We start from the raw sequence: 19,399 nt of genomic DNA, 5'->3' as shown, positions 1-19,399 counted from the left end.
ACGGGGCTGGGCTCTGTAGGGGGTTACACAAAGGATAATGACAGGTTTCAGAGTAACAGCCGTGTTAGTCTGTATTCGCAAAAAGAAAAGGAGTACTTGTGGCACCTTAGAGACTAACCAATTTATTTGAGCATGAGCTTTCGTGAGCTACAGCTCACTTCTGAAGTGAGCTGTAGCTCACGAAAGCTCATGCTCAAATAAATTGGTTAGTCTCTAAGGTGCCACAAGTACTCCTTTTCTTTTTACAAAGGATAATGTATATCAGCATTGATGGCAAGCCCTGTGATTAACTGTCAACAATGACACATATTTACTAAAAAGTCCACATAAATTCCCACATAAAATCCTGTTAGAGCAAAGTTAAGGCTGATAGACAGCATGTCCCACCACCACAAGCAAATAAAGCAAGGAAATAAGCAGCTAGGTCACTCAGCACCTCATCTACATTCCCTTCTCAGTGGCCTTCAACTACCTCCGCGCTCATTCCAAACAACCGCCTGGAACTCTGATTGAGTACATGTGTCCTGTTTAATATTAAGAATTCTACAGCATGTATTACGTTGTGCATAGTTCTGTATGTAGCCAGATATAATATTGTTTGTTTCTTTTCCCTAGTGGTATACGGACAAAGACCATAGCATTGGAGGAGAGGCACACAGCCATATTTACACCCATATGAGCCATTTCATAAAGCAATGTTTCTTGTTGCCCTAGTACCAACGCGGCATTTCATACCATACTGGGATTTCTTTATCAAGTTGTTAATAATGGCACTTTTCCAGTAGAGTCTCTCATCTAAACTTGCACTGAGCCAATATAACTATTTTTGAGAACATCTGAAAAAAAATTTTAAATCCTTAATGACCGTGTAGACATCATGTCAATTTTTATAACAACCTCTGTTGCCAAGCAACTATTGCATTTTTATTTAAATTTGTTTAAATCAGGTTTTATCAGAACAAGAATGTTTACATGTCATTTGCCAAATTTCCTTTTTTAAAGTGTGGTGTTTCAATCAATACCTTTCTGTACTTACTACTTTCACTCTAAAATGGAAATGTACGTATATGGTCTATTTCTTGGTGATATTGATTGATAAATTACTCATATGTTCACAAACAGAGTTGCTAGCTGAATAGAGGCAGAAGATTGGGGGTCTGGAATAGAAAGGACGTGTGCCCTAGAACATTATAACTAGATTTGGCAGAATTTGATTTTTATCATTTATCTATTTAACCATTTTTCTATTTTTATCCATTTAAATTTTCATTTGTGCAAAATTATGGATTTTAAGCATACTTTTTGATGTTATCTATGTCATTCACAGTTGCAGGAAATTATTAGGGAGCCTCAGACAATTATTTAATGACAAATGTTGAGATAAAGCTTTATAACCATTAAAACACAAATTGACATCACAACTCAAAATATAAAAAGTAAATATCCTTAAATCAAACCAAATTCTCAACCGGCATTTTTTGTACTTTATTTCAATAGAATAATATTTTTGTCAGTTTGTATGCATACAGGGAAATTGATGTTTAACAGGTTATAATTAGGCTTGGAAGTATTTGATTTGTCTTGGTAAAGAAAGTTCAGATGATTAAGAGAGATCTTTTTGAAATTTACTGAAATCTGAATATTTTTAGTGACAATCAGGATGACATTTTCAACAAAAACTTCTACAAAATTATGGCTTATGTTTTTACCTGCTATACTAAAAACAGCTACAAGAGACTTATGTTAGTATTCCATTTCTTGCAGAAAATTCTATTTTTTCAATACAATCCATTTCATGCGATGACATGACAAGTCTGCCTTGTAGCACACTCTAAAAAAAACCAAACTGTGATTATAGAAAAGCTTTCTGCAAAGCCCTTGAGTAATACCTATGAAAACAGTGGAGTTGAATTCCACAAGTGCCTAAAGGGCAACAGCGTTGTGGCGCTTACTCACTCCTTAATCAGACAGACGGGTATGGACTTTGATGGGAATTTGCTTGAGTACAACCTGAGCAAGGATCTTTGGCCCATTGTTACTTATGTAATCTTTGTGAGGCAGGGATTGTATTACCTCCAGTGCCATATACAACACTGGGCATGTTGCCAGTGCTTAAGATATAGGTAATCAGTGAAAAATTAAAATGCAACCTGAGTATCTAACGATCATTGGGAGCAAGGACTGGATGATGTCTTTGTATAGAAATGTGCTACAGTGTTTGAGTTTTCCACAACCTACTTGTAAATTTCTCTCAGATTTATCATCAGGCTCCACTTAACAGTCTCCCCACTGGGAAAATCAGGAATAATATGAGCCTTTTAGAATTAAAAATAAAGTGACCATATAGCCCTATAGCTTTTAGCAGAGTGCTCTGTACTCATGTATGGAAAGAGCTAAACCGTTTATCTTAAAAGCAGAACAGCAAAATTAGTAATAGAATAAAGGCATAGTTGTGGTACCAAAGACTTTTTTCTGAACAATACCTGTAGTCTTTTTATCTAGTAGAAAACTTGACTAAGAACTCCAACAACAAATACGTTCTTGTAATGAAGGAAACTTAGGCCTTGGCTTCACTACTGGGGTAAGTCAACCAAAGTTGCGCTATTCCCATCTTAGGTCGACTTACCCTGTGCTGCGTCAATGGGAGACACTCTCCTGTCAACTTCCCTTATTCTTCTCGGAGAGCTGGAGTACCCGGGTCGCCTGGAGAGCGCTCTGCCGTCAATTTAGCAGGTCTTCACTAGACCCACTGAATAGACCCCTGCTGCTTCAATTGCAGCAGCATCGATCTCCCTGTAGTGAAGACCAGCCCTAAGTCCAGTGCAGTATTTCCACCTTTTTTATAATTGTGTTTAGTCCTTGGTAGTATCATGTAACAAAGCATGATATGACTATATTACATTTAGCACATCGGTTTCTAACATATTCCTGTCACATAGTTATTACATGTGCATAACGGGTTAGTAGGGTTAGGTGTGAATCTAGAAGTAGACAGATAAAATCCGGGGAGGGAGAGGGAACAAAGTCAAAGTAGCTTTAGCATTCCATCTCCATGAGGAGACAGGCATGATTCTAGTGGAAATAAGGCTGCAGTTTTCATAAACATGTACCTTGAAAATTGTACAAACACCTCAGCCTTGCCTCATTTACTCAAACAAAACCCAACACCTGCTGTGAATGAGTGATCACCTGCATTACAGTGGTGTTTTAGGTGCAATTTATTAATATTTCTAACATACTTTATCCCTATAGCACCTTCTACTTAAAAAGTTCTCAAAGTATTCTATTTCCTCTAAGCGGGAATAACAGCCAGCTCACTGATGCCAGAATGAACGAATGAACAAAAGATCCTATTCACTCAAGGGAGAAGAAACATTACCTAGAATAGGATCACAACAAGCTATAGAAGTGACAAGTAAATCAAGGAACTTTTCTTCCCTGATGGATGCCATAGGTTCACATAATAGCTACATTCTTAGACGTGAGAAGAACCGTGAAAAAATGTCAACCAGGATAAAATAATCTCTCATGTAGAAACCAGGTTTTTTTATGGGCCACAGGACTACACACAACAAATATGAGCGCTTCATAAAGGATAGCACAGAATTTCTTCATTAGTGCTCACAGGGAAATCTGCTACAGGAAACTTGTCCATGGTGGTTTACACATAAGCAATACATGCTGTCCTCCAGCTAACAATGATGCTAGAGTCTGACAGGCAAAGTCCTCTGGATTCTAGACATGTCATTCTGTTTTATTTTATCTATGAGGCGGAACAATGTATCTCAAAGTATTATGCTGAGTAATTTAAGACACTTACGTGATAAGTAACTAAGAGGACATAGTTGAAAACTGATTTTAAGCATGAAGCTGTAATATTACTGGGGTATGAATGATACCACAATTATAGCAGTGCTGCATGGTTGGATGCCAGGCGAACATTCAGGAAGAATACAATGGCCTGTTTCTGATCCCTCATACACCCACATTCCCCCCCAACTCCATCTAATTACACCAGAGTAAGACAGAGCAGAATGGGAGACCCCCCAGGCTAGAATCACAAGGTGGATTTAGGCACCAGCGTCCACCAGTTAGGCATAAGGGATATGTCCCACCTGAGGTGCTGGAGAAACCTCCTTGATTCAAGTAGCAGTGAAGTTGTCACCACATAATTTAGGCAGCATGAAATGCCGTGTGGTACAAACAATAAATCGCCCAGCATTTCACCTCTCCCTGCTGCAATGGATTCCAACACGTCACAGATTCACTGCAGTTGTAGGCCAGGCACTACTGCCTAAGCTAGCTCTGGTGATGTTATATAAGGGATCAATTTAATCCAGTGAGCAGAGGAAAACACACAGATATGCAATCCAGTTATAAATCAGATTTTATCTGCACTCTCTGTACAATGGGCCAGTGCCAGCTGAGACTGGAGCACTGCAAAAGCAGTGTTGGTTATAACTATGGCCAGTGCCTACAATACAAATACACGGGGGGTAGGGAGTGTACATAACTGCAATCTGTACAGACTGAGTTCTACATCCTCAAGCGCCAGTTTATTACAAACTTCATGAAAGGCTGAGAGAGCAGTCTCGCTGGGCCTGCAACTCGCCCTCCTGTGCCTGTAGGCAGGACAGGGGGTGGGGGAAAGGCTGAGCCTCGACTCAGTACCCTCTTGGACCTGCCAGAACAGGTGAGTCAGTGCACCGGGGGAAATAACTTGTGTAAGGTATATGGCTGGTGTACATAAGCTCCACCACAGCAAGGAGAGGAATCAGAAGCTTTCTTGGGACTAAATCATGGTCTGCACCTGGGGCAATGCAACTATGTGCCACCTCTGTTCAGTGGTTGTGGCAAAGCCACAATTTAACATTTAGTTAAACTCATCCAATCGCAGAACAGAAACCATGTGACTTGTGATCAATCACAATTAGCTAATACAGATTGTATATTGAATACCTACATAGGCACTGCCTAGACACAGAGATCCACCTGCACAGCAGCTTGCAGGATTGGGACATACAGTTGTCAATTAAATTACTTACTCCAAATTGTTCACCGAGCTGTGAGCTCCACCCACATAACTTCCTTAGTGTACAAGTGAAACATTTCAAAATGTCTACCTGATGTAGCATTTCAGATGTTTAAAACAAGAAACACACGTCACGCTGCATAAATGCCCCACAGACTAGATCATTGTGTCTTGCAATATAAAAATGAAAATCTGTTAGGATAAATATTTATTTCCACATAACATTTCTTAGTCGTGAAAAACACAATATTCTATTCACATGTACACATTACTTAAACTTTTGTAATAAATTACATCAAAGAAATTCAGTAATTTTGACCAGGAATATGAAATTAGAAGTAAATACATAACACTACATTTGCATTATATTTGATGTGATTTCAAAATGTTAAGATTAACATTGGAATAGCATTAAAATTCACAAGAATAGAGTGACTGTAAAAAAAATACTCAAATACTGAACGGAAATACAGAATGCCACTGAATACACTGATTTTTTAGTATTCTAAGAGTTGGTTATGTGAAACTTCCTATTCACTTTGATCATCGGTAACAGAAAGTCAGCAACATATCAAAACACCAGCAGGCTGCTTCCAGGGATGAACCAGTATTGTATTTCTATACTAAGCTTAAAACAATTGGAATGTTACAATGTATCATCAGGTACACAAAAACAAAGCATTCTAACCTTGATGTGTCTGCATTTTCCCTAAATTTATAAATACAAACCATTCTTTCTTAAATGTAAATCCTTCTTTGCACCCATTAAATATAATTTCCTTAAAAATGACCTTAAAGGGCTTTGATAATACTAAGTAGAGTTTAGAACAGTGATCCTACTTATTTGCAACAGAATGCACTGGCTAGATTAGTCAAAACAGCTTTAGAAGCAGTGCTTTTCATGTGTTGGACACTGGGTGTGAAAAGTCACTCCTTTTAGCTCTGTGGAGCGATTATTAGCGTATTGGAAGAGCTAGGAAGCCTTAAAGCCCTATAAATTGATCATTGTAATGATTACAAGACTGAAGCCACTAACACAATGATAAGAGTTAGCCTTCTTTAGTTTTTTAATTTGTTAAAAAATAACAAATCGTGACATTTCCACATAATGCTCTAAAACTTTTGTTATTGTTCAAATGCTTTAATGCCTGATCTTACAGTCCTTATTTCTGTAAAATTTAGCTTGGTTAAAGACTGAAGGATCATGCCGTAGTAAAATCAGTTTGTATGTAGTAGAACAACTTCTTTGTAATGGTTTTAAGTACGGCTGTCAAACAATTTTAAAAAATCACAATCACAAGATAAAATAAAAGTCATGATTAATCATAGTTTTAATCACACTTAAATAATAATAGAATGCCAATTTAAATTTTTTATGAATATTTTTTGGATTTTTCCTACATTTTCAAATATATTTAGTTCAGTTACAACACAGAATATAAAGTGCAGAGTGCTTACTTTATATTATTATTTTATTACAAATATTTGCCCTGTAAAAAAGAAACAAAAGAAATAGTATTTTTCAGTTCAACTCATATAAGTACCGTAGTGCAATCTCTTTATCATGAAAATGCAACTTACAAATGTGAAATTTTTTTTTGGCTTGGAAATTGACGCATGAAAGAGCATTATGAATGTTTTGTATATCTGGCATGTAAATACCTTGCAACAGCGGCTACAACAGTGCCATGTGAACACCTGTTCTCACTTTCAGATGACATTTTATTGTACAAATGTAAATTTGTGTGTCTTAGTGACTGGCTGAACAAGAAGTAGGACTTACTGGACTTGTATGAGGTGAACTGAAAAATACTATTTCTTTTATCTTTTTAACAGTGCAAATATTTGTAATAAAAATAATATAAAGTGAGCAATGTGCACTTTGTATTCTGTGTTATAACTGAAATCAATATATTTGAAATTGTAGAAAAACATCCAAACATATTTATAATACATTTAAATTGGTATTATTGAATAGTGCGATTAAAACTACAATGAATCATGCCTATTTTTTAAACTAGTTAATTTGTTTTGTGTTAATAGCATACATTAACTGTGATTAATTGATAGTCCTAGTTTTAAGCCATGTCTTAATTTGCAATTTTGAGTTTTGTTTTTAATCAATGTGCATTTAATGGAATAATGAAAAGAGCGTGTAACAAAAACAACAGTTGACCAGCTCTAAGTCTCTTGTGTATGATTCATATCTGGATGACAGCAGGGCATGACTGTAAGCAGGGGAGTAACAATATAGGTGTGCAACATAATGTATGATTTTATTTTTGGCGTTTAAAGGTTTTAGGCAATTAAACAGAAAACCGATCATCACTAGGAGGGCAACATAACTGCATATGTCTGGTAAAGATTTGTATCTACAAAATTCCCACTAATATTATAAAATACTGGGTTCATTAACAACATAATGCAGCTGTTTGACCGACCACTGCAACATTCAGTACAGTATAAGACACTGTAATCACAGCTTGCATTTTTAGCAAATACCATAAGAAATATCCAATGATGTGAAATATTCATTTTTAACAAGGTAAGAGAATGTTTTATATATTAGATATGTGATTTTATGTTCCAGTTACATACAAATGTGAATATTAAATATTCTGTATTAATTCAAGGAAAACTGCATAAATATTAGGTCTGATAACAGTGCTCTTAGTGCAAGAGTAACCCTCGAGTTCAATGGGAAAGTTCACATGGGTAAGGATTATTCTAGCGAGATAGGATCAGGTCAGTCATTATTTAAAAAAAAAACCACAAAAATCTTTAAAACTAACTTTTACTCGTTAATTTGGGTCTCTTGAAATAATTGACTAGAGCTAAAAAAGAAATGGGGCTATGTTTCAAGTTTGTCTTGAATGAAGTTATTAGGGATTTTCACACAGGCGAAGTAGAAAAATCCAGTACAAAGCTACTAAGTTAAATTTGAAAGAAACTATGCTTACTAAATTGATTAGATGAATTCAGTATTAACAAATGGCTAACACATAGCAAGGAAAATGAAGATTCTTGCATTGGGTACAGTAGATTTTTGCACAGATATCTGACAGTGTAGACATTTAGAAGAAAATGAAATAAATATTGCACTACTTACATTACCTGTGCTAGTTTGGGATGAAAGACAAAGTTTACAATATATGATCAAATCAGTTATGTTAATGATTGTGGCACTCCTTTCATTTGTTTGTAAAAATAAGTTGAAGAACAAGTCATAGACAAGTCTCCCGGTCAACACCTTTCCCTGAGTCAGCTTTCTTCTCTCTTCTGCTTTCAGCACTGTGGGGGGTGGAGGGGAAATAAAAAAGAATATATATTACAGCAGAGCTTATCATAGTTGCTAGAGCATTGAACCTGGGGGAAAAAAACCACATGACTGCATTAACTTTTCATGCTGCATGGCACAAACTGCGAAGCAAGTGTGAAAAACTGCAGTGTTCCATAGTACAGACGACACTGGCCAGCATTTTAGTAAGGAGGTAAGTCAACAATAAACTGAAAGTTTACATATGTGCAAATCTGCGAGCATGCAAGAAAAAATAGTTGCTTTTTTTTTTTTTAAAATACTGTACTACTGTTAATGATTTTTTAAAACAATGATAATGGTACAATTTTGAAACAATACCAGCATTTTTTGAAATGGCACAAACAAGAGGTTCCAGTATTTCTTTGCTGTAAATGTGTGTATTCTCATCACTCATGTATGAGAAATATTTTGGACCAATTTATCTGAAGAGACAGTGAGCAGTGCTAGCAAATTTACATGGAAGCCTCAGGGTCCTTCCTTTCTTCAGAAAAAAAAATCGAACTATTTTAATTTTAAATCCTTGATTTAGTTCACATTTATGCTGTGTGATGCCAGGCACAATTTTTTAAAAAGGGGTATCCCAGCCATGCACAAGGCAGTTGTCAGCAGCATATTAACAAGAATATTTTCTAGTCTTGATTCAAATTCTAACACAATTTTAATGGAAAAATGCTGATGATTTGCCTACAGAAAGCAATATACAATATGTGCAAGGGTGATTATTTTCTCTGTCCTGAATCCTATTTTATGACAACCTGCACAACAAACAGGTTGCATTGTTATGTGAAAGGAGCGTCACTGCGAGCTCCTTAGAGCAAGATTCATCCAGTCACATTAATAAAATTTAAAGACACTTCCAAAGTGCAGGTAAATCAACCCTTTGACAAAGAATGGCAATATGTATTTCTGAAATACAAACCTGAAGCATACATATAACCTCCTGATAGGAATGATTCCCTAGCAGGAGTGAATGAGAACCAGTCCAAATCCAAACATGATTTAAATAAGGTGGGGCATATTTTCAAAGGAGTCTCCAAAATTGCTCCTGTAAAATTTCCTTACACAAGTAGTTTTTAAGGGTACAGATATTATTTTCATTTTGTTAAATCAAGCCCAAAATTTATCTCCCTGGCTGTGGGGGCTTCCGCCTATTTCTAGGGGTGCTTCTGGAAACAACAGAGGAATACTGATTTCAGCTGGATGCAACTGCCCAGTCCTGTCACCTCTGGAAAAGAGTCTCTACCCTGCCAGGTTGTCTCCTGGGGATGACATAGGAGATGCATATCCCCTGATAGTCTGACATCAGGAGTGGATTTTTCCTTCTCACTGAATCAGCCAGAGAAATCTAAATGGGCTGTGCTGGCTAAAGAGGATGTCTCCCTTGCTGAGCTTCTCTGCAGATCCTTTGGGCTAAGGGGCTATGGAGCACCAGTAAGCCAGGAGTAAGGACAGAAGAGTCCATGATAGGGTAACTGCATTGGAGTGGCTGAGAAGTCATTTACCTAACCTCTCCTCCGCTAAAGCAGCTCTGCAGCTCCTAAAGCGCTGATCTGTTTGTTTCTTTGTTTATTATATTAGCACCGAAGGTCAAAGTGTTCCAAGATTCAAGCACTCAGAAGGCTTGGTATATTTTTGACTGGACAAAGACTCTACTGGTGATAAATGCTTATATGAAATCTTATTACAGGATCCTCATTTGTTTCTATTCGCCTCATTTAGTCATATTATTTTGGTGTTTGGCAGATAACACATGAACGAGGACAGGACTATAGACAAATGCTATATTAAATGGTGGTTTAGTCCCAAAAAGCACAAGTGCAATTGCCTTCAGCACAAGACCATGCACGTTTTTCTCTCTATGGCAGAACACACGTTCCTGCAGGAAACAGAATATGGTCATCCCATTCCCTTGGTTACCTGAAAAGCCCCTTGAACTTTTCAATGTGGTCACTCTTATAACTATTACCGTTGCATCCATTTATTTTCAATACTTTTCTATCCATTTGAGATCAAACTGTATCCTCAAATGTCAGCATAAAATTTTCACTGAACTCAATGGAAGCCACACACATGCACCTGAGAACAGAATTTGGCCCTTATTTAGTTTTGTTTCTGCTGTGTCATAACTAAGCATGATATGAACCTGCTTTTGTTTAAAAAGAACAAAAATGAAAAGACTGGTCCCTTGTTTGTTGGATTCCACCTCTCTCCCCGTGTTCCACCCAGGCAACTGAGACACACTAGGCCACTAGACACAGCAGACTTTAGATTTCTATAGCTACGGGTTGGGCATTTACAGGAAGGAGGATTTTATGGTTAAAAGCCTGAAAATGAAAAACGAACGGCCTGATCCTCCAGTTCTTACTCACATGAGTATGAACTTCGTCCCCAGACCCTAAATCTTAGGTTGAGTAAAAGAAGTGCCAATACTCATCCGGAAACAATGAATAGTCATAAAGGTCAAATTATCTCCTGAGACCCACCCCATACAACCTCACCAATATCTTCTGAGCCAAATTCTTTGCCAACGTAAATTTTGTGCTGTTCTGTTAAAGTCACTGGAGGTGCACCAGCATATTCCAACAGAAAATTTGGCTCATATAACTAATCTCTCTCTCACGTGTGTATACATACAAACACACACAATTATTATTGTATGTTTTTGTTTTTTTTTTAAAGACAGCACCATAGATATGCATGGCACTTGGTAGATAAATGAGATACTGCCCCTGCTCTGAGAAGCTTACAATCTCCATTTAAATGCAGAAGAATACAAATCTGTAATGCTTGTCACTCATGGATGAGGCCCTATATGTTTTAGGTTCAAGATCAGCTTCTAGTGGAAACTCCTGTAGGGCCCCTCAGCCATTGAGGGGTTGCACTGGTGCTTCTCCCATTGAAAATAGGATTCTTTACCTTAGTTTCCACAGAGATACTCTGAGCAAGGCTCATGCACTCAAGTTACATACAGGGATTCAAAATTGGGTTCATAATGAAATAATCTAGGTCAGAGGCTTATTCAAATGAGTAGCAGTGTGCTTAGAACTTTATTACTGAGGAAACTATTTCTGTGTTTGTGTTTTAGCTATCACTGAAATTGCAGTTATTGCATTTCCAATATAGGATTTTTGACCAGTAGATCCACATAGTTGTTAAGAGACAGTGCTTAAATGCAGAGGGTTAAAGAGTTCCCCAGCACAGCCTCACTATACACTTCCCCCAGGCACAAATCTACTGTGATTATGTCCTTTGGAACTATATAGAGGGTGGGAGACAAAAATCAGAGCCATATTTTTATTTTGATTGATAGTAAATTGGTGCTAAAATGGAGCGCATGAGCAAGCTGGTCTACAGAGATTTGAAATGAAGATTCTTGGTCACCAACTGTTAATCTTGTTTATGCTGTTTATGGAAAGAGACACATTGAAAAAGCAGCATGCCATTTTGGGGTAACAAAATTCAGGACCACAGCTTTTCTATTTCATTTCACTCCGTTTAGTGACGCTCACTGAAATTTTTTCTACTACGTCATCTCTTCCCAAAGCAATTAAAAAGTCAACTTTCCAGGGATATCTCTTGGATTTAGAAATCTAGGGTACAAATTCTGGATTAAAATAATAAAAATTACTACTGGACAAATAAAAATGTACATATTGTGAGTAAATTCAATTTGTCATTTAAATAGACAATGTATATATTGAGTCTTCAAAAACATGAAAAACATTTCTAGACCTTATAGAACAGTACCTATTTCAAGTATCACAAAATGACACTCAGGATTCTGACAGAATTATTTAAACATGGATCATGAGTTTTCCATTCATTTTGTCTCCCCAAAAATTACATATAGTAAGTCATCTGGGTTTCCAGAAGACACTATTTAAAATTGGAAAATGCAATCAAGGAGGAGGTTGAGGAACAGGGTCTTACCTTTGGGGAATCAGCTTCTAGAGTGATTAGGAAGGGGAGCTTATGACAGAAATGTGATATGAAACAATTAAGTAGAAAATCATGTTAATTTAAAAGTTATGGAAATAGCGGAAGATACTTCTTACAATAAATACTATACATTTAACATAGCTACTCATTCATATTCATACTCTATGGCATGGACAAAAATGCTCTCTTCATTTTACAATATACCTGGATTATACTTTAAACTTTATGCCAACAGGAAATTACATTTCTTTGGCTGTTCTAAATAGGAGTTGTAAATATTCTGAAATATATATAATGAAAGAGACTTTTTTTGCAATTTCAAGCATTCTACTCTGCCCTAAATGTATATGTATAACACTCATTAACACTAATGGGTGCTGTACGTGAGCATTTCAGTTACAGTGATGACCATGTTGTCTTTATTTTTAAAAATAAATAACTCTTCAAGAAATAAACTTAGTGGTAGCTAAAGATCTTTTATAGTCCCTCCTTTTTCAATTTAAAAAATCAGCTGTTTTGCTTGGCCCCAATACATGAGGTTTAATATATTAATAACTTAAAAGTTAAAACCTTTTAGAAGGAAAGCTTGACTCCTTATCCTTTGCATTCTCTGAGGATATCAGCAGTGTCTTCCATACGGCAGTTTTTGCCATTTCATCAGAAATATTTATCACAGATGGATCATCTCTAGATGAAAATGAACACACAATATCACAAGTGATCAGTCTTTGTTCTCTATATTACTATACAGCAGGACTTGGTCATTGATTATTAGGATAATAAATATTTAAATATGTTAAACAATTATATTAGAACTTAGTAAATATTATTAGCAACTTCACACATACTCCATTAATGTCACTTATTTAGTGCTTGACTCTTGCAGAATGTTGTACAAACATGAATTAATTGATCCTAACATCATCTGTAAGGTAAGTAGGTATCACCACCAATTTATAGATGGGGAAAATGAGATACAGAGAGGTTATGTGAGTTTCCGAAGGCCACTGAACATATCAATGAACTAAAATGGAAGAACTCCTGGTTCCTAGCACTCTGATCAATTCACTAAACCAGTGTTTCTCAATGCCTGGTCTGTGGACCGGTGACGGTCCCGGAGATCTCCCTGACACAGTTGAGGAAGGTAGCCAGCCAGTCCCTAGTATCAAAAAGATTGAGAAACACTGTTTTAGACTATACTAACCAACTCCAAATGCAAGCTACAGTGTTTTAAAACCATTGCAAAGCTGGAGTAGTTTAAAGATTTTTTTAATGATTTCAAAACGAATGTCCTTTCTATTAAAATAAAAGAGGTATTAAAAATTCAGTAACAGTAGACTCCTGAACCCTTGACTTATGTCCCTAACTTTACTAGGACTGCTTCTGAGTAAGAACTGTAGGACTGTGGACTTAACCTTTCATATATTTATTTTTAAAGCTTTAAAGACCTCCATCTGTGATAGCACAACACTAAATATTGTACATCATTTATGACTTTATTTGTATACAGATCAAGGCTTGGTATGCAAAAAAAAGTGGCTCCAAAATTTTTGATGAACTGCACCAGTTTACAAGACTAGGGTCTTGATTGTGTCTGTGGCCTCTTAGGGTATGTCTACAGTGCAATTAGACACCTGCAGCTGGCCCATGCCAGCTGACACTGGCTAATGGAGTTTGGCTGCAGGGCTGCAGCCTGAGCTCTAGAGCCCTCCCACCCTGCTCCCCACTCTAGTCTTGCAGTGAGTGCACCAAGAGCCAGCCCAGCTATTCACCATTGGTGGCCTGATCCTGCAGTCTTTTTGCAGGCAAAACTTCCACTGATGTACTTTTTTCACGCTGAATAAAGACTGCAGGATCAGGTCCCAAGGCAAGGGAGGTGGAACCTAGGACACAAAGCCTTAAACACGAGTTTGGGATGCATATTTGTGCTTTGCTAACACACATGCATATTTCCTGTTGATAGGACAGATTTCACTCTATGCCAAGATTAACTAATTATACTGTGTCAGAGTATAGTGGCATGCAAGGGTTTTATACAGTTGTTTAGTCCTTGTCTCATGTTTGCTTACATCAGCCCCAAGTTAATCAAAATTATATTTTACCTGTAATGACCTTCAAGTGGTAACTGAACAGTGCCCTCCTCTTCCATAGCTAACATACTTTGTTCTTCCTAGGAGGAAGAAATTTAGATGCAAGAGACAAAATGATATTCTGAACATGGATCTTTTTATATCTGTTATAACCTTTCTTTTCTGTAGTATTAAATATTTACTAAAGTTCTTAAAAACAGAGGATACAGTTCCAATTGCTTTTTATGTTTGAAACATCTGATGCTAAGAATAATGTATTTGAAGGACAATTTTCCACTTAATGGTATTTTTCAATGCTAAACATAAAAGTTTCCTTTGTAACAAAAAGAGAGCGAAGTTACTAATAACTATTCAGCAAAGAACGTATATACCAGATTTCAAATACTATGTAAGAGCAGACATTTAGGCTGCACTGTTGAGCAAGCAAGAATCAGGTAATCCCAGATTTATGACTGCATGCACAATTTTACTATACAGTGAATGAGCCAGGGCTTCAAAATTAATTTTCAGTGGAACACAAAAAGGTACCTGGGAATACCAGGGGCTAAGGAGAATGGGGCTGTGCGTTCAAATCCGTTGGTCAAATATTGCAAGTTCGTGAAACCTTTAACTCCAGAAAAACATAACTCCTAAAAACCACATGTCCTGTCAACAATGAGAGGGCAAGAGCTACAGGCCTTATTTCTTTTCTGAGTTCAAATCCAGAGCATCCCTCAAATATACCCCAGGCTTAATATATACCCCACTTAAACTTAATGTTCTACAGAGCCCACATTATTCCAAGGCCTCAGGCAGTCCAGCACACATCCCAGGGACCACTTAAGGGCCACAGCCCCATGCAACCTGTTACATGAGGAAACTTCAACGTCTTCTGCAAGAGTGCCAGGTTCTCTGCAAATCTAAAACTCTCTGCACTACAGGTGGTAGATACCTAATTTATAGGAAAATGTGGGTGCAGGAGAGTCTATATGCGCCCCATTAATTCTATCCCCAGTGCGGGGACCCTAACCCATGCTCCCATGGCCAACCCTTTAACATTGCAATCCAACAAAACAAACAACTCAGGGGAACCATGGAAATAATAGTGTCTGCACAACATGAACCCAGGCAAATGCTTCAAAGTTAGGTGTGCCTACACTGACCAATCGATGTGATTATAGCAGCCTGCGCTAACCCAGCACAACACACACAACCCCATAAAGACTGAATCACAAGAAATGAATGCCAAATGTAACCAATAACCCAAAGGAAAGGGGTGGGAATGTTATTTCAATACTGGGGAGTAGGAGGCGGCAGAGTAGAAAGAGGCTGGCAGGCACTGTGTGGTAGGCACTGTGACCAGGAGCAGCAGGTTTGTACAAATGTTGGTGGTGCCCAAAACACCCAGAGCCTGCCCCACCCCCAACACCTGCCTAAGGCTCTGGGAGGGAGTTTGGGTGGGGAGAGGAGGTCTGGGGTACAGGCCCTGGGCTGGGGCAGGGGATTGGGGTGCAGGCTCTGGGAGGGAGTGTGGGTGCAGAAGGGGTGAGAGGTTGGGTTCTGGGAGGGAGTTTGGGTGTGGGGGGGTCTGGGTGTAGGCTCTGGGTTGGAGTTTGGGTGCTGGGTGCAGGCTCTGGGAGGGAGTGCGGAGGGCAGGAGAGGGTGTGTGGGAAGGGGGGTGCGGGCTCTGGGAGGGAGTGCGAAGGGCAGGAGAGGGTGTGTGGGAAGGGGGGTGCGGGCTCTGGGAGGGAGTGCGGAGGGCAGGAGAGGGTGTGTGGGAAGGGGGGTGCGGGCTCTGGGAGGGAGTGCGGAGGGCAGGAGAGGGTGTGTGGGAAGGGGGGTGCGGGCTCTGGGAGGGAGTGCGGAGGGCAGGAGAGGGTGTGTGGGAAGGGGGGGTGCAGGCTCTGGGAGGGAGTTTGGGGTTGGGATGCAGGCTCTGGAATGGAGTTTGGGTGTAGGCTCTGGGCTGTGGCAAGGGTTGGGGCTATAGGAGGGGGTGAGCGGTGCAGGTTCTGGGACGGAGTTTGGGGGCAGGAGGGAGGGTGTGGGAAGGGGTTGGGGGTGCAGGCTCTGGGAGGTGGTTGGGGATGCGGCACTTTCCTGGGGCTCCTAGGCAGGGAGGACTGGGGGGGGCTCCGTGTGCTGCTACCCCCAGGCACTGCCCCCGCAGCTTCCTATTGGCCGTAGGGGTGGTTGGGGCAGGACACAGACCCACCCCGCACAGGGGCTGCAGGATGGGGTCAGCAGCCATGTGGAGCGAGAAGCAGGAAGCTGCTCAGCTCCACTGCACTGCCAGTGGTGGGTGGAGGCCCAGGGCTGTTTTAAATCATCCAGGGGATGCGCAGCGGGGAGTGCCCAGGGGGTGGAAGGTGGGGCTGAGGGAGAGATCCGGCCTCAAACATTGCTGGAGCTGGAGCCCAGGCCAGGAATATTCCTGGTGCCCAGGCACCACGGTCCCACAGAATTTGACTGTGACAGCACCCTGGTTATATGGCCCATATTCCGAGCCCACACTCTTAATTTGGCACTAGCTATAAATGCTGGTATCCTTTCCCACAGTGAGGGAATTTAAGCCTTGCCAAAACCGAGTTTTTCTCCCTACCCATTTTACTACTAGACCTGTTAAGAAAAGTCACCATGTTAATTTTTATAATGAGAAAAGGGTATTTTGTCCGTTCGGGTCTTACTCAAAATGGCTTGCGTGGTTAACTCTGAAATGGCCTCCGAAGTGTGTATTGGAAGAGATGAATATTATACAAAAGAAAACTGCAAAGCAGGGGGAAAAGGCCCTAGAAATATAAAGCAATGTAAATTATGAAATTTTGATCCAGTCAAACAAGTTTTTAGATCTTGTCAACTTTATTTATACTCTTGTGGGTAGAATATTTCTATTTTTAAAATCTGTGTGATAGCAACTCTCCAATTAATTCTTTAGACTACATGTCAGAAGTTTTATTACTAGTTAATTTTGTCATTTCCAGGCTTCACAGCTTCATAAGTTTTTGACAGTTAAACAGTTTTAATGATAGCTCCAAATATTTAGAAATGCCAAAACATGTAAAAATAACCTCTCGAAATAGACAGTGACTGAAATAAAGCAGCAGCAGCAGCAAAAGAAAAAAGAAAAAAAAGAAAGATTTTCCCAGTTTTGTTGTCTGATGCCGTGCTATCTGGAATGTGAAAGAAAGCGACACATAAGCAAAACATAGGCATGATATGGAAAGGGTTCCTTTCCAACAACTCAAAATGTGAAAAAGGTACCTTGATTACTTATAATTAGTTTGAATAAAAAAGACAACAGATGTGGACTCAAATCTCTTGTTTGCATTGGTATATCAGTTACAGTGTGAAGTAGAAAGAGCAGTGTATTTTAAATTTCATTCTGATAGCTTTGGACATATATTACAAATAGTAAATATTAATAATTAATATATTTATCACTTATATAGCATCTTTGGTTTTCAAATTATTTCATAAACATTAATTTTCACTATGTACCAGTGAGGCAGGACAGTAAATTTTATCCCCATGCTACAGATGGTTAAACTGAGGTAGAGAGGCTAAGGCCCAGATTTGTCAAATATTTAGAAGTTGCTGTGTTCAGCATTGCAATGCCTTACTGAGTTAGGAGTCTACATACCACTGTAAAAGGGATTTAGGTATTTAACCCAAACTCCAATTTGGGGCCAAAGGGATTTAGGCTCCTGAATCCCTAAACCACTTTTGAAAATTAGATTTAGCTTTCTAAATCAGTCAGTGTTACAATGCTTAGCACAGCAATGTCTAAATAACCTTTACAAATCCAGACCTAAGTGAATTGTCCAAGGCCACTGAAGAAAACTGTCATTTCCAGGATTAGAATTCTGGGGTTTCTGACTCCTAGGCCTGTGTTCAAATCACTAGACCATAGCCCTCTCTAAGGGACCCACTTCATAATTAGATGTACCACTAGGATTCCTTCTTCCCACACAGAATCTCTTTGACCTCAGTATGACATTATGTTAGCATACAGGTCTGCAGCAGTGCATCTATTTGCAGGACTGGGCTTAGATTTGTAACTTTAAAATGTGATATAATCAAGGTCAAAGGACTGACACAGTTAAGTCTACATGTCACATGGAAGATGACTCAGCTCTAAGATTTATTCAATGGAAATACTGATAAAGAAAAATTAGGAAGTGAAAAATGAAACCACGACCTACCTCTTTTTCTGCATCTTCCAGTTTCTTTTTCTTGCTTTCGGGCATCAAATCATCCAACCAGCTTAGCTCCCGTTTGGTAAAAAATAAATCCATGAGTTTTCTGACAAACACCAAAGCTAAAACCTGGTCGAGACATTTATTTCAATGGTCAGGGTATTGTAGGCAAATACAAATGGTAAATATGCTTTTAAAGGGACACTTTCAAAAATGATTGTGTTTAAATTTGTAGTCAAGAGGCATGGCACAAGCATACATATGGATGTTATACTGTCTACTTTGCTTTGCTTGCATACATTTGGTTGGTGGACCATTCAAGAGGGAAGCTGGAATTTAATTCTTTATTTTGGAAGGGCTAATGCATTTTTCAGGGCTTGGAAAAAAATTTTTAGGGTGCAGTATGTTCTGGGCCAGTTAATCTTTACTGTCAACCTCTAAAGCAGCATGAAATACTAATCTTTTTTTAAGTCAATGATATAACTAAGGAGAATTGATTTCAGTAACAGAATCAATTGAGTTATTTATTTCAACAAGACATAAAACTCTTAACAAAAAAGTCTCTCCAGGCATTAAACACCCTTATTGAATGGATGTTCTTTATGTAAAACAATCAAGTAGAAATTTTTTTTAAAGTGTCAAAGAGTATCATAAAGGACCAAATCCTACTCACCTTTCTCATGAGAATAGACAGTAGGGCTACTCACATGTATAAAGTGAACGAGATTTGATCCAAACTGCAAGGTTTATATAGAATTTCACTTAGATCATGCAATGTGAAACTATCCTTACCTATATTTTGAATATACCTGTACCCAATTCATGTTTTCTAGCAATTATTATA

The 19,399-nt window shown here is 38.6% G+C and overlaps 2 protein-coding genes across 9 annotated transcripts in view; one reads left to right on the top strand and one right to left on the bottom strand.

Annotated features, from left to right (window-relative positions):
• The window catches only part of DPP4 (dipeptidyl peptidase 4), a 70,376-nt gene extending 67,911 nt beyond the window's left edge, over positions 1-2,465 (top strand). The window contains exon 26 of the mRNA XM_048869561.2: positions 616-2,465. Coding sequence (XP_048725518.2) covers positions 616-714 — 99 coding nt within the window. The 3' untranslated portion in view covers positions 715-2,465. The remainder of the gene's footprint in view (positions 1-615) is intronic.
• A 4,824-nt stretch (positions 2,466-7,289) lies between these two features.
• SLC4A10 (solute carrier family 4 member 10) overlaps positions 7,290-19,399 on the bottom strand; it is a 360,367-nt gene continuing 348,257 nt past the window's right edge. For 7 of the 8 annotated variants that reach the window (XM_048869228.2, XM_075117879.1, XM_048869229.2 and 4 more), the window contains 4 exons: positions 18,562-18,684; positions 14,393-14,460; positions 12,861-12,977; positions 7,290-8,323 (listed from right to left, as the gene is read on the bottom strand). In XM_048869228.2, coding sequence (XP_048725185.1) covers positions 8,257-8,323; positions 12,861-12,977; positions 14,393-14,460; positions 18,562-18,684 — 375 coding nt within the window. In that variant the 3' untranslated portion in view covers positions 7,290-8,256. Of the gene's footprint in view, positions 8,324-12,281; positions 12,321-12,860; positions 12,978-14,392; positions 14,461-18,561; positions 18,685-19,399 lie in introns of all 8 variants that reach the window. The other variant, XM_048869226.2, reaches the window with a different exon arrangement.

Source organism: Caretta caretta, chromosome 11 (assembly GCF_965140235.1).
Source record: "Caretta caretta isolate rCarCar2 chromosome 11, rCarCar1.hap1, whole genome shotgun sequence".
Taxonomy (NCBI): Eukaryota; Metazoa; Chordata; order Testudines; family Cheloniidae; genus Caretta; species Caretta caretta.
This window is presented reverse-complemented; position numbering and strand designations above follow the sequence as displayed.